A 23,792-nucleotide genomic window follows, 5' to 3' on the forward strand; every position below is an offset into this window, starting at 1 on the left:
TTTTCACTTTGCATCTTTTCTTTGGTTTCTTGTAGAGTGAATGGGAAGTTGGTAGCCCTGAAGGTGATAAGGCTGCAGGAGGAAGAAGGAACGCCCTTCACGGCTATCAGGGAAGGTAGGCGGTTTTACTGGTTCTCTTTGTCTTCATGTTTGCCTGATGTTCCAGCTGTTTAAATATTACACACCTCTGAATGTGCAGACTTTTAAAGTTCTGGGGATGTGTAGATTGAATTGTACAAATCTATACATCTTTCAATCATCTGCAATGATGTTAACTAAACAGGGCCACCCTTCTGTGTACATGGATATGGAGGAAAGCTGCTGTGCATTGTTGGTGTAGCTAGGGGTGTCACATCATTCAAATTTTTCTTTCTTGATTTTTTTATTCTGTTTTTTTCTGTTGATTTTTATTGATATGTAGAAATTCTTCATGTTGGGAGGATCTTGATATTGTACTACACATCTTTGTTTTTTTAATTTCCTTTTATAATCTGTACTTATTTGCTACTTAATATGTTTGAATTTTCATGAACTAAAGTCAAGTTGTCTTTGGCTTCATTTCCGCAAAGATACATTTAAGAATGAAATGTCTTCTTTTGCTATTGGGAATTTTTTAGTTCAGTATCCATAACTTTTTGGGTAAGCAGCTTCATGGCTACCATATTTTCAAAAGCAAAAATTACCTGGGCATATGACCTCAGTTTATTTTTTTTTACTATTGATGACATTATAGCTGTTGGGTTCATTCCTTTCTTTGGCTCCTGGCTCCAGCTTCCTAATAATACAGATCCTGTGATGTGATGGTGATGTCTCAATTAATAGGATTTCTGTCTGCTGTATGGGAGACCTGATCTATGTCCCTGTGCTCTGGGCGACCAGTTCCAACCCTGGCTGTTCTGGGAAATTAGAGACTGAATTAGCAGATGAGACTTCTCTGTCTTAGCCTCTAAAATACAAATACACACAATATTCACGTATGTGTGTATGTATATATATATATATTTGTAAAAAGCATTAAATTTATGCATATATTTTTCATACTATGCATGTCTATATTTTTTGGAGATATCTCTATGAGTGGATATCAGTTACTCATATATTAGTATATTTAAAATTGCAAGGCACTTCAAGAAGTTCATGGGAAATATGCATTGCCTTTTTTTAAGATTTTAAAATTTTGATTGGAAAGGCATGTTAGATTTATGGAGAGGAGAGACAGAGAGAAATATCTTCCATGCACTGGTTCACTCCTGAATCCGTGACAGTAACTGAAGCTGAACGGATCCAAAGCCAGAAACCAAGGGCTTGTCCTGGGCCTCCCACCCAGGTTCACGGTCCCAAGACTTTTGTACTATTCTCTGCTGCGTTCCCAATCCATACACAGGGAACTGAATGGGAATTAGAACAGCCGGGACTGGAACCAAAACCCATATAGGATTCTCGCACTTACAAAGGGAGGATTGGCTAATGGAAACATTATGCCGGGCCTGTGTACATTATCCTTGAATTTGGTTTTCTCTTTGGAGCCCCTTGAATATATTGTATAAGTTTAAATTTATGTGTATATATATTCTATGCTGAATTTCATTTAACAGTAGCAAAGGCAGAAAAAGTAAAAAAAAAAATGTATGTGTTATACAATGAGGGTATTTAGAATAATGGGATTGAAATGACTGGCTGAGGTAGAGCATTCTTGCAGAGTTGTGTAAGAACGTAAGGTTAAGAGTTCTATGGAGTTTGATTCTGTTAGACTGAATGAGAAGACAGATGTGACATGCTAGGCCTGGAAGGAAGCAAGAATGAAACTGACCAGCAGCCATGCTGCCCAGTGTGCTGGGTGTGTAGTAGAATTAAGCAGCCTAACTTTACTATGAGTGTGTTTGTATAGTTACAAGGTTAAGACCAAGTTAATAATGGTATTAGAGCATCAATCTAATGTGACAGGTGACTCCCAAAGTGAGAAGTTGAAGAGAGGAAATTTAGGGTCAAATTGAAATTTTTGATGATCTCTTTGTTCATTTTGAGTGGGTTTACAGAAAGGACCCTGGGTACCTTAAAGAGTAGGTTCAGGACAATTCTGGAAGCAGGCAGCACAGTCAATCTTTGAAACACTAAAGGCAACATTACTTGATCCTAAGACTTGGTATGGACTGAAGATATGCTCGTCCTGACTCCAGCTGCGATGCAGAATTCAGGAATGTGTAGTTGCAATCTTGCACTGTGGATTATAGAGCTGGTAAACACTTTTGAACTGGGTGTTTTAGAAAGAGACATCTGATAGGAGAATGTGATGTAGATTATATGAAGAAGAGGCTTGGAACTGATAAATGAATCAGTCTAATAAAGTGCTTAGGTGCACCTTTTGGGACAGGATACAGTTCAGTGAGTTAAACTGCCACTTGATATGCCCACATCCCTTATCAGAGTGTCTGGGCATAGTTTTGCCTGTGCTGCTGCTCCTCCTTTTTAAAAAATTTTGTTTATTTTGGGGCCCGGCGCCGTGGCCTAGCGGCTAAAAGTCCTCGCCTTGAAAGCCCCGGGATCCCATATGGGCGCCAGTTCTAATCCCGGCAGCTCCACTTCCCATCCAGCTCCCTGCTTGTGGCCTGGGAAAGCAGTTGAGGACGGCCCAAAGCCTTGAGACCCCGCACCTACATGGAAGACCTGGAGGAAGCTCAAGGCTCCTCCTGGCTTCAGATCGGCTCAGCTCCAGCTATTTTGGCCACTTGGGGAGTGAACCATCAGACGAAACATCTTTTACTCTCTCTCCTCTGTATATCTGACTTTCCAATAAAATAAACAAAATTCTTTTTAAAGGTTTATTTATTTTTATTACAAAGTCATATATACAGAGAGGGTGAGAGACAGATAGGAAGATCTTCCATCCAATGATTCATTCCCAAGTGAGCCGCAACGGCCGGTGCTTCATCGATCCGAAGCCAAGAACCAGGAACCTCTTCCAGGTCTCCCACAGGGGTGCAGGGTCTCAAAGCTTTGGGCCGTCCTCAACTGCCTTCCTAGGCCACAAGCAGGGAGCTGGATGAGAAGCTGGGCTGCCAGGACACAAACCGGTGCCTGTATAGGATCCTGGCGCGTGCAAGGGTGAATACTTCAGCTACTAGTCTACTGCACTGTGTCCCTACCTGTGCTTCTTATCCAGCTTTCTACTAATGTGCCATGAATGATGACCCAAGAGTTGTGTTCCAGAGATAAAATTACTTCATGATTTCCTGGAGAGTCATTTTTAATATGTATTGCTTTCAAATACATAAGTTACCCAGTTTAATGTTTAAATTCATCCTTTGAAAAGGGTCTTGTATTTTTGTTTGCATTGAATTGGAATTGTTTATAGAATGTGTATTACAAACATGGAATTGAATCTCAAAAAGATTAGGTAACTTGTTTGAGGAGTTGTAACTTAACATCCAGAGCTTACTAGATTTCACAAAACATTGTTGTTAGCAACTTTTCGGTGTAGTTGATTTCAGTTTTCCACATCTTCACATTTTGAGTTTACAAGATATCTGTATAAAGATGAGCTGTTGGTGATATGTGTATAGCTCATGAAAGAGTTAACCTAAGCAGTAGAGGAAAGGATTACAAGTATAACTGGGGCTTGGTTGCCAGGGAGGCTCACCTTTCAACATTTTTATTAAATTTCCAATGTCCAGTTCAGCTCATGCAGCTCATGTAGAATTGAACTGCCTAAGGGGGAAATAATGGGCCTGGAAAAATGGCTTGGAATTAGGGAGAGAGAGGAAATGCGTGTGTTCAGGAGGTCTAGAATTGATATTTGACCAGACATGAAACTCAGTGGAGATGGAAGATGACTTGCACGATATTGACTTGGGTGGTTGACCATGGGACCAAGAATAAGAGATGGACTGTGGTGAGATGAGGGAAGAGTATGGGAAAGGAAATGAGTTCAGAGATGTATGAGGTTTGAGGTCTGGCATTTTTGTGAATGTTGCTGACGTAATGGTACAGTTTGTGTACTGCGTGTGTTTTTTACCTTCACAGCTCATCACTGCACCTGTTTCTGATGTAGTGAGGCAGTTCCCTGCATGTGTTTGGTGCGATAATCAGATCAGGATTGTTGGGCCTTCTGTCACCTCAGACATAACATTTCTGTGTTTTGGGAGTACCTAAAGTCATCTGTGTTGGCTGCTTTCATAGATTCAAGTAGTTCCTGTCAACCATGGTTGTCCTGCTATGCTGTCTGGGTTCCTTGTATCCAACTGATAGTGTGATTTAGAGCAGATTGATTCTAACTAAAGTGAGGAACTTGCTAGTCTCATTTAATTTTTCAGCATTGTGGGGGAGGCTGATGTTATTTTTGTTTTACTAGTAAGCAGGTAGAGTCTAAAAAGGTTTTTGTTCAGAGTCACTTTGCTAAGGCAAATTTAAGTGGCAGATGTGGAGGTCAGCTCTGATCTGTAACCTGCACCTAGAAGAGTACTTGGCATTGATGGGCACCCAAGATGTGTTCAAAGACTGAGCACATGAACAAGTGAATAACCTCCAAGGTTGTTCCTTTTGTCCCACAAAACTGAGCTAGTTATTGAGGCAGAAATGGCTACCCTACTAGAAGCAAAGTGCAAAGCTGGGAAAGCCTCTGCTGGCATGCTGTAAAGTTTTCCGCCGTGATGTAGACTGTGCCAATAGCTGTGTGATCAGGAGCAAGACCTTGACATTCCCCCATCCCTTTCTTCATTGTTGAGCTGAGAAGTGGACTCTGATTTTAGATCTTTTTGATTAAAATAATAGTACCCGCATGAATCTTCTTCCTGGGTAGGAGACCTTTCGTTGACTCGTCAGCATTCTTCATGCTCAAGTGCTGTAATGTGATGCACATTTATTGTGTTAAAATGTTTCTCTTAAAATCGCTAATAATAACCCTTTATGTCTGTCACTGGAGAAATTAGCATGAATTGCTGTAGAGCATTTTACCACTGACAGGAAAAAAATTTGTAAATGAAAGATAAAAATCCATGAGTCTAGACGATTATTCTAAGGAAGATTATGTAAATTACCCTTTATATATTCTTTGTAAGTCTGGTGGGATATCTGCAGGTTGATATCAACACAATTTTGTAAGCTGCTAGATCCTGTGGTTTAAAAAAATTAAAATCTTATGCTTCCTTTTTAATTTTGTTAATTTTAAATGGTAAAGCATGGTTTCTTTAAATCAAGTAACTGATTTATTGGTTGCTTTAAATTCATAAAAATTTGTTATACCTTATTGCATTTTGTAAGCTGCAAATAAATTTGAGATACAGCACTGAGGCATTTAAGGTTTTTTAGAGGCCTTATATAACCAGCTTTTTCATCTGAATACCTTCACAGCTAGCTATCTGATATGTCCATGAACTTTTTTGGTTTCTAGATTGCTTCTCTTTTAAATGCTGCCTGATTAAAAGCTTTCAGTAATATTATATCAGTATGTAAGACTTAATATCTCTAAGTGACAAATTAGGAAATTTAGGCCTACTAATAAGTAAATTAGTGTCACACAGTTTGCTAGCAAATGGATAAGTGAAGATTTTACCCATGAGTATTCCTACTAAAGAATTTGCCCAGACAAGACATTTCTCAACTATTTTTTAAAGGGTGATGGGAATTCATCACTTATGTTTTACTGCTTGGCATGATAGTAATTAACACATTTGATTCCAGTTGCTTTAAAAAATGTTACCCATGGTACAGTTTTGTTACTTCTCAGTATCTCAGATCCTGTTGTATTGTTGTTCTACAAGTGTTATATGCTGACTAGTAATATAGGAATGATTGAAGAATCACAAACCATGACTTAGGTATATCTTCAAGCTCTAGATTAAGATGATTTTCCTTGAATGTTGTAGGAATACCCAAGGAAGACAGTAGACTTTTTTAGTGTTTATTTTGAAAGATAGATACAATGTGTGTGTGTCTTAGAATGAAATTTCCAGAAAAAAGAAATAAATAAAATTGGGCCAAAACACATTAAAAGAGAAAATTGTGCAAGATTATAAAATATGTTGAAAGCACGGTTAATCTATTAACTGCAGTGCATCAATGAGCCGCAATCGGGAGAAACAAAGAGGTGTAAAGATAGGGCTGTTATGTTAAAGCTTCATAAAGGAAGATGCAAAAAGAAATTCTTGAAAATAGGAACAGTAAAGCAACTCATCACATGCAGCAGAAAAATTAGTTGAAGAGCTGGAGCTTCCACTTGAATCAGTAGACACAGTAAGTCAGGGTAGTGTTACATTCAAAATGCCTGGACACCAAGACACCCCCCAGTATCATCTACAGTTCTTTGTCTAGCACAGCTATCCTGCTGGGAAAGCTGACTGAGCAGGAGTGTCACCTCCTACCCCGACCACCACACTCTGGCTTTTTGGGGTGGAGTGTGTAGGTAGGTCTCCTACAAGTTCTGTTCCCTGCTACTGTACTAAAAAGATGATCAGTGTGTTCTGTGCAGGGTATTACTTTGTAGGAATTTAATTTTAATTGCTTCTTTTTGTTACTGTTACTTCTGTCAACATATTCGCCAAATTCAACAGGTTCGTAATGGAAGATAGAATTAAAAGATAAGTTTATTTTAGTGCAAGAACAATTTTGAATTTCTTGCTCTTTCAGAATGCACTTTTTCATGAACTGTTTTTATGTATGGATTTTGAATTTTTTTCACAGAAAAATAAAGCTCCTTTATTTCCCATGAACTTTCTGAAGTACTCTGCAGTCATGAGTTTAACTGTTGATGCTGGACCATTGGTGTGTGCAGGGCATCTAGGAGGGTTGAAGAGCAGGAAGAGACCTGGAAATCTGTAAGAAAATGTCATGAAGCTTGGGAGAGGAGATAGAACAAGGTGATGATGAGTTTATACAGTTCCGAGGGATTAGTAAATTTTGAGAATGATATGTGAGTATCATAAGCAAGGATGAGTATGAGGCTGTGGAAACATCCATAGAAACATGGAAATTAAAATGACAGAAATTTGAGGACCACTGTGGTTGATTTATGTTGTATGAGAGGTGAGAAGAATGCTAACAATGTCAACTGGATAATCCAACTACAGGTTTGTTGTTGTTGTTGTTTATTGTTCTTGTTGTACAAGAGAACAAACTGAGTGCTAGAGAGAAATACTCCTTTGGCAGTTTGAACTGCAAAGATCATGGGAGTTTAGGCCTGGAGTGAAAGCTATGTGAGTCATCCCTTTAGAAAAAAGCAGAGATCTGGCAGTGCACCACAGCTTTAAATGTAACTCTCACTGCAGATGATATCTGATCATGGTGTGATATGCCAAAAGATTACATCACTCGTACTTCTCTGTATTTCTCATTTTCCTCCTACACTTCATAATGTGGTGGAACTTTTCAAAAGGCCTTCGAGTAATTCCCCATTTTAATTTTTTTCAAAATGCAAATTAATAGCATATGTGAAGAAAGCATATTATCTAGTGTGTTATGGGAAAAAAATTTAGCAGAAGAAAGTTAAAAGAAATGTTGGTATGAAAGTTTGTTTTTTGGACGCATACCATCACAGCCAACTCTGAGTATACCCTAAAGAATTGAATTGATAGTAGTACTTTTTGAAAGCATTAACAATTTGAACAGGACCCAAGAAAAAGAATTACAGGAAATAATAAGCAAGAACTTGGCAGTGGTTCTTTGTCTGTGAGCTGCTCCTCCTTCCGTATGCTCTACACTGCAGAGCTAGCTTGCGCAAGCATCAGAGGCAGGGGTCAGTCTCAATGACAATTTGGTTGCACAGAAATATTTGTGGTTCTAAAATGTGCTTGAAGGAGACATACTCTTTTTTCTGTTGGACAGCTTTCTTTTTCATCATCAGCTGTTTTTCCTCTTTTTATTTATTTTTGCAAGTTGAGCCAGTATCCATGATGAAGAGCAGATTTTATCAGGCTTGCTTAAGTAATATGGCCTGTAAAATATATAGAAGTTTTTAATTCTAAACACATAACAGTTACTTAATAAATGGTTCGTTTTGGAGTTTCTTTCTAATTGCCTTTAATTAAACTATTAAAATTAGCTAGATCTTAGGGGAACATCTTTCAACATAACAAAGGCCATGAACACCAAACACACAGCTTAATATGGTGGTAAATGGGTACAGTGAAGGTTGTCTCTTTCAGATCTGAAACAAGGAAGCCCACTTTTCTTCATCATAGTACTGGAAGTTTTAGCTAGAGCAGTCAGGCAAGAGAAAGAAAAAGTATCCACATCTGAAAGGAAGAAGTCAAATTGTCATTGCTTGTAAATGGCATGATTGTATATGTAGAAATCTCAAAGACTTTACCAAAAAGCTATTAAGAAGTAATACATTCAGCGAAGTCGCAGGACACAACATGCAAAGAAAGTGCTGTTATTATACTCCAATAGTGAATAACTTCACAAAGAAATGAGCAAAACTAATAGCTAAAAAAAGATTGACTACCTGGGAATAAATTTTAACTGAAGGAGTGAAAGAACTGTACAGTGAAAACTAGAAATCACTGCTGAAAAAACTGAAGAGACACAAAGAAATGGAAAGACATTCGTTGTTCATGAGTCGGAATAATCAATGTTGTCAAAATATTGATTTTTGGTGCACAGGACCAAAAATATTTTGTCTAGTCCCTATCAGAGTTCCAGTGATATTTCTCATGGCACTAGAAAACACTATGAAACTTCATATGGAACCTCAGAAGACCCCAAATGGCCTAAGTGGTTTTGAGTAAGAAGAATAAATCAAAAGCCAATATACCCCAGCTTTAAAATATATTACAAAGCTGTATTAATTAAAACTTCATGGTTTTGGCATAAAAACAAATCTTTACACAAATGGGCAGAATAGAGGCCTGATGGCAAACTCACATGTCTACAGCCAGTTGATTTTTAACTGAAATGCTAAGAACATGCTTTGGAAAAAGAATAGACTTTTCAATGTATGGTCCTGGGAAGATTGAATGTCCACATGTGGAAGAATGAAAATAAAATCTTATATCTCACCATGTATAAAAGTAAACTCAAAGTGGATTAAAATCTGAATCTAAGACTGGAATCTTAAGATGAAAACACGTCCTGATGATGGGATAGATACAGATCTTTCTGACTCAGACTGCAAATGCATAGGAAATACTAAAATAGGTAAATGGGATTTGATTATATTAAAGAGCTTTGGTATAGCATGGGACTTTAGAGACAACATAGAAAGTTGGAGAAAGCATATGCAGGCCATACATCTAATGCAGGGTTGATAACCAGGATAGATATAAAACTTCTTAGGAAAAAACAAAACAAAATGAAATCCTATTTTAAAAATAGGCAGTGGATCCTGATTTTTCTCAAAGGAAGACATACAGATGGCCAACAGGTACGTGAAAGAATGCTCATTGTTACTCGTAATCATGCAAGTGAGAACCACAGTGAGATGCCACTTCTCCAGTATGGTTGACGTTATCAAAAAGGCATAAACATTGGCAAGGATGTGGAGCAAAGGGGAACTCTTACAACTCTTATTTATAGAAGAGTAAATTAGGACAGCATACTGTGGAAAATAGTATGGAGGTTCCTTCAAGAACTCTGCTATTAAGCAATAATAATAGTAATAATCTAAAGATAGAATATGGTCATAAGGATTCTAGGAAAGCAGAGTGGAAGCATGCGAGCCCATGGGGAGCCGTTGGAGCAGCTGGCTGTTGGTGTTCAGAAGTCTTGCAGCATTGGTTAGGAGCTGGTGAAGGATCTTTCTCTATACCCCATTATGTTTAGACATTTGTGATATTGTGGTATGGTGGTAAGAGAGAGCAGTTTCCCATCACCCAGGTAGCAGATAATAAAGTCATAAAATTAGCGGCAAGATGGATTGAAGTCTAGGATCTTCTTGAGATCCTTGACTCTTCATTCCCTCGCTGGGTAACATACCTTTGCTTTTAGCCTTGTGTGAATTCAGTGTTTTTGTGATGAAAGCTGCAGTGTGTTCCCCTGATGCATCAATTAGCATATAGCATTGTTGTTCAGGCTGACACCAGAGAAGTGTTTACAGACTTTCAATGGCACATGTACCATTGTCTCCAGAATCAGCCAGGCCGACATGGATCTAGGAGTCGTGGATCTGAGTTGTTTGGACTAGGTTTTTTTTTTTTTTTTTTTTTTTTTTTTTTTTTTTTTTCTTGAGATCCTTGCTATTTTTGATGGATTGATTCATTGATATATCAGGATTGAGAATGTGGCTGTGCTCTCTAGATGTCAGCATGTCCAGCTTCTCCACCCCGTCTCCCTCCAGAGCTGGGGATCAGTGGGAAACCCAGAAGGAAGGGAAACCTGGGAATCCACTTGCCGCTTCTCCCATTTTTTCACCTCTTCCCATTTGCAACCTGTGGAATGCCTCCTTGGAGTCACCTTCTCCTTATCTGCAAAAGGAGAGTAATCTCTACCTGGCAAAGCTGTTAAGATAATACTTTAAATCCTTTAAAAGGTTTTGATTCAGAGCAGACACCACCACTTCACAGTGCTGGGTTGGGCTATTCACACAGCGTTTGCCATGCTGTGGGCGAGGGGAGCATGCACTGTCAGTCGCCCTTCTTTTTAGGTGAGCCCTTACACCTGTAAGTACAGGCAGAGGGGCGCATCAGACCTGCAGAATCTTATCAGAGGACAGTGTAAAACAACTCTTAGCAGTAAGGATTTGCCACCTGCAGAGGCAGCCAGGCACAGGTTGGAACGTGACCAGAAGCGACCGGCTGCTTGCTGGACCCTTAACTGCTCTGACTCCTGCTCCAGATTTCCTTTCTCGGTCTAACACATGGTCCTCTCTCGCCAAATGATGAATGTATTAGAAAATCACCAAAACTGCTCTAGCAGGTGTTCCCTGTAACAAATTATATCTTGGAAAATGGTTTAATCAGGTATTAGATACCCTGCTATTTCATAAGGCAATTAGTATGACAGAACTTACTGATACCACATATGGTGGAATATTTACTGCAAAAGAAAATATTTTTTAAAATGTAACTGCATCAAAGGAGCTAATTCCAAGTGCAAATGAAAAAATAAGAAAGTGCTGCTTATCACACGATTTAGTTTTTAAATGAATGTTTATTATTAGAGCTACAGCTCAAAGATCCTATCTTCCCTGAAGATTCCTACTGCAGTGGTGGCCTATTGAAAGTGTTTGATCAATAAGTCCATTCTGTTATAGTTTCAGATTTACCTGAGGCATTAAAAATAAAGCCATGCAAGTATTGACGGCCGTGAGTGGGAATAAACTTGAGTTTTTTGGAATAATTTCCCCTCGACATTAAGATTTAGTAGAAAACATGATTTCCTCAAAGTAAAACATTCTTTTATCTAAACTATTTTGAATAACATAAAAGTGTAAAACCACCAAACAGCAAATTACCAATACTTGTTTTGCGCTTGTGTGTTTCTGTATGTATGTATGTACAATTTGTTGACCAAACTTTTCATTTGTTGCTGTGTTGTGCTTGGAGCAAAAATGTAATTCTATGAATGAGTGTGTTATTTCAGTGATTTGATAAGCTCATGTGTTGCTTTTGGGTTTCATAAAGCATGCAGGTAAATGCTAAGAAGTGTGACTTATTGCTTGAGTCTGTGTGTGGAATTCTTAGCAGATGCTTTGTGGGTCATTTGAGTGCAGTAAATGGCCATTGGTATTTCAGACGTAAAGCGTATCACACAAGAGCAAATTTGAAATGACAGTCAAGTGCGGATTTTCTACCCTAAAGACTTAGGAATAATGTTTACTTCTCTGTTTGCAAGGAAATAACTGCAATGTTGTGTTACGCACATGTGACTGGTGGGGTATCCTTTAAACTTTGGTTCATGCTGCTGTTTCCAGGTGCAGTCCTTTCTGTCTGCGTGTCCACGGGTATACATATCTGCATATGCATGAATGAAATACTTTAGATAGCTCCTGTTTAACAAGTGCAATTTGTGTTTCACTTTTCCCTGATGATGAGATTTTCTAAAAATTTGTGGAAATAAACATGTAAGAAACTCTCTTCTTCTTTTTTTTTTTTTAAAGATTTTATTATTATTGGAAAGCCGGATATACACAGAGGAGGAGAGACAGAGAGAGGAAGATCTTCCATCCGATGTTTCACTCCCCAAGTGAGCCACAACGGGCCGGTACGCACCAATCCGATGCCAGGACCAGGAACCTCCTCCGGGTCTCCCACGTGGGTGCAGTGTCCCAAAGCTTTGGGCCGTCCTCGACTGCTTTCCCAGGCCACAAGCAGGGAGCTGGATGGGGAGTGGGACTGCCGGGATTAGAACCGGCTCCCATGTGGGATCCCGGGGCTTTCAAGGCGAGGACTTTAGCCGCTAGGCCACGCCGCCGGGCCCGAAACTCTCTTCTTTCTAATTGCAGTGTGCCCCCTGAGTACATGAAACCACTCTAAGCAGTTTGTAGATTTTAGAGAAGGAAATGTTTCTTGATCATTTTAAAAGGTTATTTAAAATGCATTTATTACTGTGTGTCTCTGTGTGAATGCTTCCCAGCAGGAGGCGGGGAGGAGGGTTAGTACACCTCTTATATTTGCCCTTTCCCTGGAGTAACAATGGAATGCTCCCCTTGGAATAATTTAACTGGGTCTCAGTAAGTTCAGAAAACACAGATAGTAGTTCAGTTCTTGAAATCTTTTTTTTTTCCAAATATGTTACTATAAAGAGAATAAATTCATGTATTTAATAGATAAAATTCTAAGAGGATAACAGTACTTTCTTCCTCAACAACTCCTCCATTTTTTTCCTTTAATTGTTACAATAATATTATTTGGCTTAGTAGCATCGTGTAGTTTAATGAATTTTTCAAATGGAAAGAATACATTCCATTAAAGTTATCACTGACCTTTTGAAATTTTCGGTCATCCTTTACACGATGTTGTGATTCAAAATATTTACTGCTGCCATTAAAGAATGGTTTATTTGCTTAGTTTCTGTGATACCACATATTCATGAGTTATTTTCTGGCTTGCTTGTTTGTATCCCATGTTCCAAGAACTGCCAGGTAAAATACAGAAAGGCCAGTTCAGTTTGTTTGGGGTGTGTGTGTGTGTGTGTGTATCAGAATAAATGGGACCCTTGAAGTAGTTAGCATCTCTGTTTTTATTTGCTCGATCTGGCTCCTTGTTGTCTCTTCAGAGATTGTCTCTGCTTCCAGTGGGCATTCCCAGAACCCACAGCCTTGACTCTCTTCATTTCCTCAGGTGAGTTCTTTGCCATCAGAGTAGAAGTCACTTCTTTGTGATGTTTCCCCGGTTCACATCTCTGTGGTGATTATTTGAGCCCTAAAATTCATGCAGACTCATGCAACTTGAGGTGAATGTGCTGTACCACCTCCAACCTCTTACCACTTCCCAAACTCTAATATGAACATACTGCAGCAAATACTCATTGTCTTCATGATTGAGATTGTTCTCTTTGCAGCAAAAGACGTTAGTGTCAGGTTGTGCCCAGATCTTGTTAGTCTCTCCTTTCTACTTGATGATCTCTGTCCCAGTATTTGTAAAGATTTTAATCACTTAATCTCCTTCTTTTTCACCCTCATTGTTGTTACTCTATCCAGATTAAGAGTGGGGTTCTTGAAGTGATTTTCCGTTCAGTATCTCCCACATTCTGTTGAGTGAGTCCTTTTTGAGTAAGGAGTTAGGTTACACTTCCTGGAAACAAAACCCAGACCAGAGATGCAGGTGGGTGGGCAACGCTTCAGGAGCAACCTGCAGGGAAGAGAGGAGGGCAGGGCTGGGCAGGAGAGAAGTTCATGCACAAAGGCACAGTTGCTGAATCTTCACTGTTAAACCTAACAGGGCTCCAGAGCTGGATGAGTCCTTGGCACTGGGCGAGTTGTGATACGGAGCCAGGCTGTAGTACCCACTTTGTTTTTCTAAATGGTCCCTGCCAAGATCCATCCCCAAGACACATGATTTCGTATGTATGCTGGGTTTGCTCTGTGGCCATCGTATTTGTTTCTTCCTTTCTGCCCTGCATATGCTTGAGTGCTGGATCTTGAGCAAGTCCTTGGGAGGATGCTCAAGTTGTTCCCGGCCAACAGCACAGCTGTGGAGCAGATGAGGGACAGTCGTGTTGGTTCTGAGGACGTCTATGAGCTGAGCTCTGTGCCCCCCCCCCCCCCAATGATCCTCAGGGATGTTTCACTTTTCCTGTTCAGGACCCTGACGTGCTTTGCGACCATCTGTGTGATCCAGGTATGTCACCATCAGACTTTAAGGGCCCTCCTGTTATCCAGCCCCACCTTACCTGTTCCTGAAGCTAGGTTCTCACCATCTCCAGCTTCTGCCTTGTAGTTCGGTGAGGGTCATCCCCCACTGGAGAATTTGCTGTGTAACCTCCTAGCGTTCCCTGTCTACTAATTGTCTACTGTGTACCCCTTCAGGGCTGAGGCCTTTGCCTTGGCTGTGCTGTCTGCCAAAAGAACTGCTCTTCCCCAAGTCCTGTGTATTAATCCTCACACCTGAATCCTCTGCACCTAGCCCTGTGTAGGGTTGCTGTTTATAGTCAGCTGTCTCGTATCTTCATTCACTCCGTGCATGCTTTTCCTGTCCTCAGTATTACTTTATTTTGTAGTGTGAGGCCTGTATTTCACTTCTTTAGTATTCTTAACAACATCTAGTGGAAGGCCAGGCTTGTAGTAGAGGATCAGTGAGTAGCTATTTTATAGTCTGGATATTTTCCTAAGTAGCATGGCCAGAATGTTAATAACGAGAGAGGTAAAATCAGATTGGAGTTTCGTAGGAAGATTGAGTTTGAGCTCAAGGAGTGAGATTTCATAGTTTCAGCTTCCTGAGTGTTCATGGAAACACCCTGAGATCAGATCACAGAAGTCGAGCTGTGTTTCCTTCCCCTCTTGCTCCAGCTCCCTGTCTCCCACTGCACTAGGAATCCAGCTCACCAGAGCAAGCTGCTTTCTGTCCTGATACCCAGTACTGCACTGTGTGATCCTTACACCAGGAGCAGCCACCTCTCCCTTCTAAAGTTAGCTTCATCCATGAGCAAGCTGCATTGACACACACAGCAGAACATATTGATGACTGAAAGGAGCCAGGCACAGAAGAACATACAGTGTATGTTGCAGAAATGTGCGAAGCTAATCCATGATAGGGGCCACTCAAGCAAGGAATAGTTTTTAGACGGGCCAAAAAAGGGCTTCTGGAATGCTGGAAATCTTGCTTGATCTGGGTAGAGATTAAATGGATATGTAAATCTTGTACCACTTGGTACCTTTGTGATTTTTTTCGTAGGAAAAGTTTATTTAAAAATAAATTTTTTGTGTCTAGACAAGCTGAGTCCTGTGAATAGGGAGTAATACCATGCCCTTTCCCTAAGTACTGATTTTGAGATAGTAGAAAGAGAAGTCGTGAATGAAGCCCTCTTTGGTCCCCTCTTCATGGTGGCTTGGGGGAGGCCTTGCAGAACAAGCCCGTCCACCTGTTACTAGACATCATCCCTGTGTTAATATTCAAAGCTCCCCTTTGGATCTTCTCATTCTCCCAATGAAGCTAACTTTTCAGACCATTTTTCTTTATCTTGTACCACAAAAAGTTAAGCAATAGTTTCTGATCATCTTTAGGTGTTCTAAGTAGAAAAATCATCCATTTTGAACACAGACACACACACGCACACATGCACACATATTCACTGAGTGCTTCAGTGAATAGCTAGGAACAGTTCTTACTTGTTTTCTTTGAGTCTGTTGTTCAATTTGGATGTACTTTTTTATGGTACAATTTCTTCCAAGAAACCCAAAGATTTTCTATTGGCCTTTTCCACATTTACTTGGATGATGTACATTATTATGATTAGATTGCAATGATGACAGGGATACAAGTGCAAGTAGCAAATAATGATGAAAAGATTAAGCAGGCGGGCAGTGTTTGGTGCAGTGGTTAAGACTACTGAGATGTCAAGCTGAAGTCCTGACTCTGCCTCCAGCTTCCTGCTAGTGCACACACTGGGAGGTGTAGCTGGTGGCTGCAGTACTTGGAACCCTGCCACTCCTGGAGGAGAATGAGGTTGAGTTTCCAGCTCCTGTCTCTGTCCTGCTCCAGCTCTGGTTGTTGAGGCGCTTAGGGAACGAACTAGTAGAATGAGAACTCTGTCTTTCCTGTCTCTCTAGCTTTTAAATAAATAAAAATTAAATTTGAAAATAAGTAGATAGGGGTTAATCAGCCAAGCCTCATCTCCAGCTGGGTCCTGGCACGCAGTGGGTGTGTGAACTTGGGTCTTTGCCCTACCAACAGGGGGACCAACAGTGCTCCCTGCTGAGTTCTCCGTGGACTGTATTCTGTCCCACGCTGTGATGCTTCTGCTGTGTGGCATGGAACTTGAACAAGAGAGGACACACAATTCCAGACTGTGACTTTTGAATGTTCTGTATTTTGATACTGATGGCTTCCAGGTGGCACTTTCTATTCGCTTAGGAAATAAAAAGAAATAAAGGAGACTGCGCTTTTCAAACCATAGCATTGGACTTTTTGAAATGGCCAAAAAGTTATATAATAATATGTGGACCAGAAGTGCTGAATACTTTGTAAATACAAAAGGAATGTAAACTTTTGATAATTTTTACGTGGTGGAGTTCCTTACAGTAGGCTTCTAGTACTGAAAGCTGAATTTTGGAAAAAATCATTATAATGACAGTAGATAGTGTTGAATCCCCATGGACTCTGATCCAGGCACCTGTCTTCCTGCTTGACGCATTGTTTCATCATATCCACAAAACCAGAGTGTGAGATGTGGTTACAGTCCTTCTCCCTGTTATAGATGAGAAAAGACTTTGGATTATAACTTGCCTTCAGGTGTACTGTGAGTGAAAGTGAGGCACGTGTATGTTTCGAAAACTCGTGGCTGCCTCATCATCCTGAGAGTAAACCCTGTGTTTGTAGGGGATGGACCACCACAGTTTTGGGAAATTGTTCTCAGAGGACATATTAGTCAATTGTAAATTAGTGATTGTATTTCTATTCTCTGAAACCCAGCAGAACAGTAACTAACAGAAGGTGATGTCTTGTAGTGTAAAGAATGCCAGTATGGAGTGGGAACCAGTTTCTTGTTACTTGTGTTAGCTGCTGTGTGGCCCTGGGCAATTTGCTTAACACAGCTGAGTATTTGATTCTCTAAAAAAAAAAAAAATCTATAAAGCATGCTGAGGTCCTTTTGCTCTGAGATTCATATAATGATCTGTTGGGTTAATTGAACTGTCAAATGCTACAAAATAAGTGTTTTTTGTTAATAGTCTAAATAATAGATGTGATGTAGATAATAATATGGTAGTGATAGCAGTATAACAATGATAATAGTAATTTTAAATGGTGGAGAAACCAGACAATCATTGCTTAGAATCAGATACCTACAAAGGTTGACCTTTCCTTTGCTGGCAACATTTCAAGCATTTGCTGATTAAGTTGTTTTGGTAGATTTGTAGTTTATGTCCTCCTTGGCTCAAACAAGCAATTAAATTCTCCCCAGGAAATCATGGAAGGTTACCTTTCCTTGTATAGCCTCCACTGTTGAAATTTTGGCCTCAGTTCAGGATTCATGGGCAAATTAACATCTAAATCACTTGAGGCCTATTCATAAAGAATAGGATTATGAACATAGCTAAGATTTGCTCCACAAAGCTGAAGTGACTTGAATCTCACTTTGAAGTCAGAAGACAGAGATTGTAATCCCATGCCCTGATTCACAGACTCAAGTGCTGATATTTATTTCAGTTAGTGTCTGGCTTGGGTCAGAGCTTGCTAATGTAGCAGAGCATGCTTCCCATCAAGCAGCTCAGATGCCTAAAGGGATCCATAGGACTCTCCAGTAAAACTTGTGTGAAAGACACAGTAGCCTCATTGTAGTACACCACAATCATAGGGTAATTATTATTTTTTAAAGATTTATTTTATATTTACTGGAAAGTCAGATATGCAGGAGAGGAGGAGAGACAGAGAGGAAGATTTTCTGTTCATTGACTCACTCCCCAAGTGGCTACAGTGGCCAGAGCTGAGCCGATCTGAAGCCAGGAACCAGGACTCTCTTCCAGGCCTCCCATGTAGGTGCAGGGTCCCAAGGCTTTGGGCCGTCCTCGACTGCTTTCCCAGGCCGTAAGCAGGGAGCTGGATGGGAAGCTGGGCTGATGGGATATGAACTGGTACCCACATGGGATCCTGGTGCATGCACTGTGAGGACTTTTGCCACCAGGCTACCACGCTGGGTCCAGGATAATTATTTTAAAAAATTAGATCCAAGCATGCTTAACTTCTTTGGAACTAGAAAATGTTTTACTATTATTTTTTGTTTTTTATTTGCTTATTTGAAAATTTGGAGTTAGAGAAAAAGAGAAAGAGACAGACCAAAATCTTCTATCAAATAGCTCACTTTCCAAATGGCCTCAATCTCCAGGGCTGGCCCAGAACAAAACTCGGAGCCTGGAACTGCATGTAGGTCTTCCAAATGGATGGCAGTGGTCCATGCACTGGGCCATCAGCTGCTACTTTCCCAGGTGGGTTGGTAGGGAGTTGGATCAGAAGCGGAGCATCCAGAGCCCAGACCAGTATGATCATAGTATGTCTATGTCACAGATGGGAACCTTATAAGATTGTTTCACTTTAAAATATAGCATCATCATTTCAGAATAAATTGAAATTACAAGCAAAATCACTTAGCACATCAAATTATCTTAAACATATTACTTGGTGAACAATCAAGAGAGAAAAGTAGGAATGAAAGCCGACTTTTAGATTTTGTGTACATTGTGGGATGTCTGGTTTGGGGTAGAGCTGGGGAAGATCCAGGCTTCTTTGAGATGTCTGGCAGCCATTTATGTAAGGCTGATGTTCAAGGAGGCATCCAGGCAAGAAGGGAAATCTGTAGAGATTTGTTGGGTAATATATGGTCCTTAAAGGAACAGAAATGGGATGAGTTCATCTGTCCAGTGAATGTAGACAGAAGAGAAAGCTCAGGACATAGACTAGTGTGTAGACGTCAGTCAGGGAAGGAGGCAGCAACAAAAGTGACTGACCAGGGGTCCTCGGGGACAAGACAGGTGAGTGAAGGCATTGAAGGAAAAGTAGATTTGTCACTTATATTTGAGAGGCAGAAGCAGACTAGAAAAAAGGAAAGGGGTGTATGCCGTATCAGGGGAGGGGATGTACCAAACAGGCGACGATCAGAGGAAACAGTAAGTCTTGACATCTCTGGGAAGAGTAACTGAGATGTGTGTTAAGGCTGTCAGCAGTGGCAGGTAGGGAATGGAGAAGTTCAGATCAAAGGAAAGCTGTTAAAGGTGATGCGAAGATATGTTGCATGGGTATGATCTAGAGAGGAAGGCTAATAAAAGGGAACAGATGATTGTTATAAGGAAGTCAGAAGAAAATCATTGAGATTGCTCTCCATAGGTGCAGTGGGCAGAAGTTTTTTCATACATGAATGAACCCACTCTTGGCAGCACTCTTTGTAAGACGATGATCATGAAAATCAATGTGTGTAGCTAACAATGCAGTGCTGAAAGCATGTGTGTGGATCCTGTCGCTCTGTAAGTACTTCAGCTCTTGCTTTCCCTGCTCCTCTCCCTCTTGCCATGGTATGTAAGTGCATTGTAAAAGGCGTATGCTTGGGAGAGTTCTTTAACCACCGCACAGGAAGTAGTTCACCACATTTGGGTCAGAGATTGTTTTGAAATGCAATAGAAGCAGTCACCGTTCTCCTCTCTCCAGGAAAATACAAAATTGTAGTAGTTAACATTCGTTTCATGGATTTTTGGAACACCTGGTCCCTTGCACGGATATCTAGGTTCTGTCAGTTGAGTGAAGTAACTGAGCCATGTACTTCAGTCCTTCGCACTATGTAATGATGGGTATTTGTGGGCATTGTTATCCAAGTCCAAGGTTTGAACTTAACTTTTCTATTCAGGAGTTTATTTTTAGGTGTGCTATGCTTTTGCAAAATATTTTCAGTAGTATTTACAAACAGCATGAAATTCTAAAGCTACGGAATGAAAAGCTGTGTGTTAGAACCCAACATTACTGATCATCATTGATTGTGGAGGAAGCTGGACTTGGGCCAGGGGAGCTGCCATTCTGCTGGAAAAGTTGCCATCTTTCTGTAAAACCCTCAGACTTTACTGTAGAAGCCTGAGAACATTTATTTCTGAGGCAGGGGTAAAGGCATTTTGGGCCCAGGGAACCTTGCCAGAGTATTAGTGAGAGATGGACACATCTGGAATGGACACATCTGGGAGAACTTGGCTTTCTCTGGTTTCCCACTGAAGTCATCTTTTCTCGCTCTTGTTCCTAGTGTTTTAATCTCAGGCTCTTTCTTTCAAGCCAGTACCTTTTGTCCCAAACAAGAAAATCATTTGCTGTGATGAACAGTCTTCCTTTTCCACAGTCCACAACAAAGTAGCTTTCTAGTGTCTGTGATTTTCAGCAGAGCACTCATTTGGTTCCTTCCATGCACCCCCGTTCTGTTCCCTGAAACAGAGTACGTAAATGGTATATACTTCCTCCAATGTATTTTCAAAGATGTGGAAAGAAATGGCAAGCTTGTGTCTCAGGAGTCTTGAAAAGATCTTGTGGAAATCGCCTATTACATATAGGAACAAATTAATTGTATTTTCTGGCCAGTTTTCAGGCTTCTTCCAGATGAAATCATTGAATGCTGTCTTTAGTTTCTATTATAAACAATCAATTTTATTGAAATTAATTTAAAATGGATGGTAGTGTTTTATGCATGGTTTTCATTCAGAATCAAAGAATGTATTACCAAATGCTTGCTAATGGTGAATTCCGACCCTAACCCCCATCTTGAAATCGTTAGTACTATGGCTGTTTTCATGCTTTCTTTCTGTAGTGATACAGTCTGCCTTCTGGACTATTCTTTGATATAACTAATATTTATTGGATCTTCACTGTACAGACATCTGGAAAGATACAAAAAAAAAAGAAGAATGTGACTTCAACTGACTGCCATTTAAACTTTGGGACTGGGGGATGGGAGGCAATAACTGGCTCTGGAGGACAGGCTGCATTTATTTTCTTTCTGAGAAGGACTGTCTTATTACCTTGTCGCTATCATGGGAAGCTGTCGGCCTTTCAGCTAAGATGTTCTTTTCGCCCATCTTCTCTAGCCTCGCAACTATCTATCTTCCTTTCAAAGCCTCCTTTTATTTTACACGAGCAAAAAAGATCAGGTTTGCAGTTTTTCTTGTTGGGGAAATTGGCAGAGTGATTTTCAAGAACCAAGGAATGAATGTAGCTCAAGTCTTTCTTGTCTTTCAGCCACAAAGTTTGGAAAGTTCAGGATCCTTAAAAGCAAAAAAAAAAAAAAAATAATAATAATAATAATAATAAGGGCTTTTCTTTCAAGTGTTAATGATCTGTCAAAAATATCCTACAGAACAATCAGAAGACAGTCTCTTGAATTTAATAACAAACTCTTTTTGGTAAATTAGGATGTAGACAGTCAGTGAAAACAATAAATAATTTCTTGTGTGACAGTTCTGTCCCTTCCCTTCCCTTGATTTTCTGGGGTGGGGCTGCTGGGCGGGGAATTGGGAAGGGGGGAAGCACGTGGCCTGAGATGAGCATAAACGGAACAGATTCCCTGCAGGAGCTGCGTGCATTCAGCCCGAGACGTGACCCAGAGCGCCGTTCCTGCTTCTTATTCCCCGCCACTTACACTTGGATGTTCTCCCCTTCCACAATCAAGCGATTAGGTTTTGCCTTTGCAACAGCAAAGGAGACAGACCCCGTGACTTGGATTCTCATGTACAGAGAGCCACAGCTCTTCCCCACTGAGAAGCTTACATACAGAAATCCTGAGAGATGTTTTCCCCCTTTACTTCTTCACTGACAGTATTTGTAAGTTAAAATGCATGTGAATAAAAGATACAAGACATGCAAGAGACATGCGAAACTTACTGATTTTCACCTTCTGGAATTGTTAATTTTTTAGATGTATACATGTTCTACTTGCACACGCAGAATAAAAGAAATGATTACTGTTTTCAAGTATAACTGTCAGAGGATTTGTTTTTAAGCCACTAAAACTGCCCATGTTATGTGTCATGGTGGACACATTTCATTTTACATTTGTCAAAACCCATAGGCTGTACAATACAAAGGGGAATGTGAGTCGTGGACTCTAGTTAATAAAAAAGATGAATACGGGTTCATGGGTTGTGGCAAATGTAGCCCACTAATGTGAAGTGTTAATAAAAGGGGCACTGGGAAGCAGAAAAAAGGTGGGGATGAAAAGCTTTTGAACTTCCTACTCAGTTTTTCTGAACATTTTCTATAAACCTAAAATTGCTTTAGAATTAAGGTCTACTATTTAAAACATAAAGGTGACATAGAATATGGTTGAATTTGGGGTGGTAACTGGGTACATTGCTTAGTTTCCTAAGCAATTTACATGGCTGCATGTACATGGGAGTCTGCTGATGGAAGGGTGCTGACCCAGAGGAACAGAGGGAGCTGGGGGCATTAAAAGATGGATTGTGTTTGACAAACGATCTTCTTCCTGGTAGTTGTAGATACTTGCTTCTGGCAAGAAAGAAACTCATTTCCCTAAAGTGATCCCTGTCTGCTGACACTGTCCTCGTGTGGCTTTTACAGCATGCTTGTGGGGTAGCTGCTATCCTGGCATTAAAGATCTCGAGAGAGTCCAGGGAGGCTGTATGCAGAGACAGAGCTGAGGCTTGGCTCTGTGTGCCCCTGTGTTCTTCAGACTTGTTGAATTCATAGCTATTTAAACACCTGTTGTGTAGTAAACAAATTGAACGCCTTGTTTTACAGGAACTTTCCACAAAGTGCTGTTTTGAGACCATGAAATGATCGTTTGGTTATTTTGCAACAATATCAGGCATCTGACTTCATTTCCTTTGTTACTGTCAGAAAGTCCCCACTCTGAGGTTAGAAACTGTTGGCTTATTCGTGACCTGCAGAAGGCAGTGAGGTGAGCAGCACACTAAGTCTGCAGCTCAGAGACGGGACAGAAAGCTGGGAGGCTGGGACCCCGTGCAGAGATTAGAGAAGGCAGAAGTTACTTTAAAAACAAAACAAAAACAAGATCTTCTCAGGGATGGCAAAGCTGTGGTGGCACTGCTTTTACTGTAGCTCTTCAAATATACATCTTCATTAAGAATGAAAGCTAATGTCTGGTTGGAGGTGATATGAATTTGAGCTAAAACATTTTACACGCCAATTGTTAGTTTTCCTCTGGCTCTAATATTTCAGTTTCTTAGTCTCATTTCCTTTTCCTTCAAAAATGTACATTTATAGTTTAGCGCAGCCCGTATAGGCTTGTCACACATAGATGGCAGGTTTCAATGATAAAAGTGGGCGTTTATCTTGATTTTTAAGATTAATTTTATAGCATTATTAAATATGATTTATTTATTCATTAAAATTGACAGTAATCCTAAGTCACTGGGGCTTAGCTTCTTTCCGTCTTGGTGAGTTAACTAGATGGGTATGGAAGATGCTAGTTCTAAATCCTTTTAAGGATAGTGGTGGCGGGGAAAACTAAGCTACCTAACAGTATTGTTGGTTACAAAGCATCCTGTGAAGTGGTGCTCCACTGTCCTTGGCATTGGAGCAGTGGTAGCAGAGCCGTGTGCACTCACAACTGTGGCTGGGCTGCCTGGCCTGAGGGCCGAAGTCCTGGAAATGAAGGGTCCCCAGGCACCAGAGAGTCAAGAGCAATCTCCTGGGAGCTTTTTGACCTGGGCAACCAAGTGAAAGCCCCCGCTTTGAGGGGGAGATCTGATAACCCGGCATGAG

The 23,792-nt window shown here is 40.4% G+C and overlaps 1 protein-coding gene across 2 annotated transcripts in view; it reads left to right on the plus strand.

Moving 5' to 3' along the window:
• Nucleotides 1–23,792, plus strand: part of CDK14 (cyclin dependent kinase 14) — a 455,945-nt gene that overhangs the window by 161,620 nt on the left and 270,533 nt on the right. For both annotated transcript variants that reach the window (XM_058678236.1, XM_058678237.1), the window contains exon 5: nt 36–115. In XM_058678236.1, coding sequence (XP_058534219.1) covers nt 36–115 — 80 coding nt within the window. The remainder of the gene's footprint in view (nt 1–35; nt 116–23,792) is intronic.

This window comes from Ochotona princeps, chromosome 20 (genome assembly GCF_030435755.1).
Source record: "Ochotona princeps isolate mOchPri1 chromosome 20, mOchPri1.hap1, whole genome shotgun sequence".
In the NCBI taxonomy this organism is placed as follows: Eukaryota; Metazoa; Chordata; class Mammalia; order Lagomorpha; family Ochotonidae; genus Ochotona; species Ochotona princeps.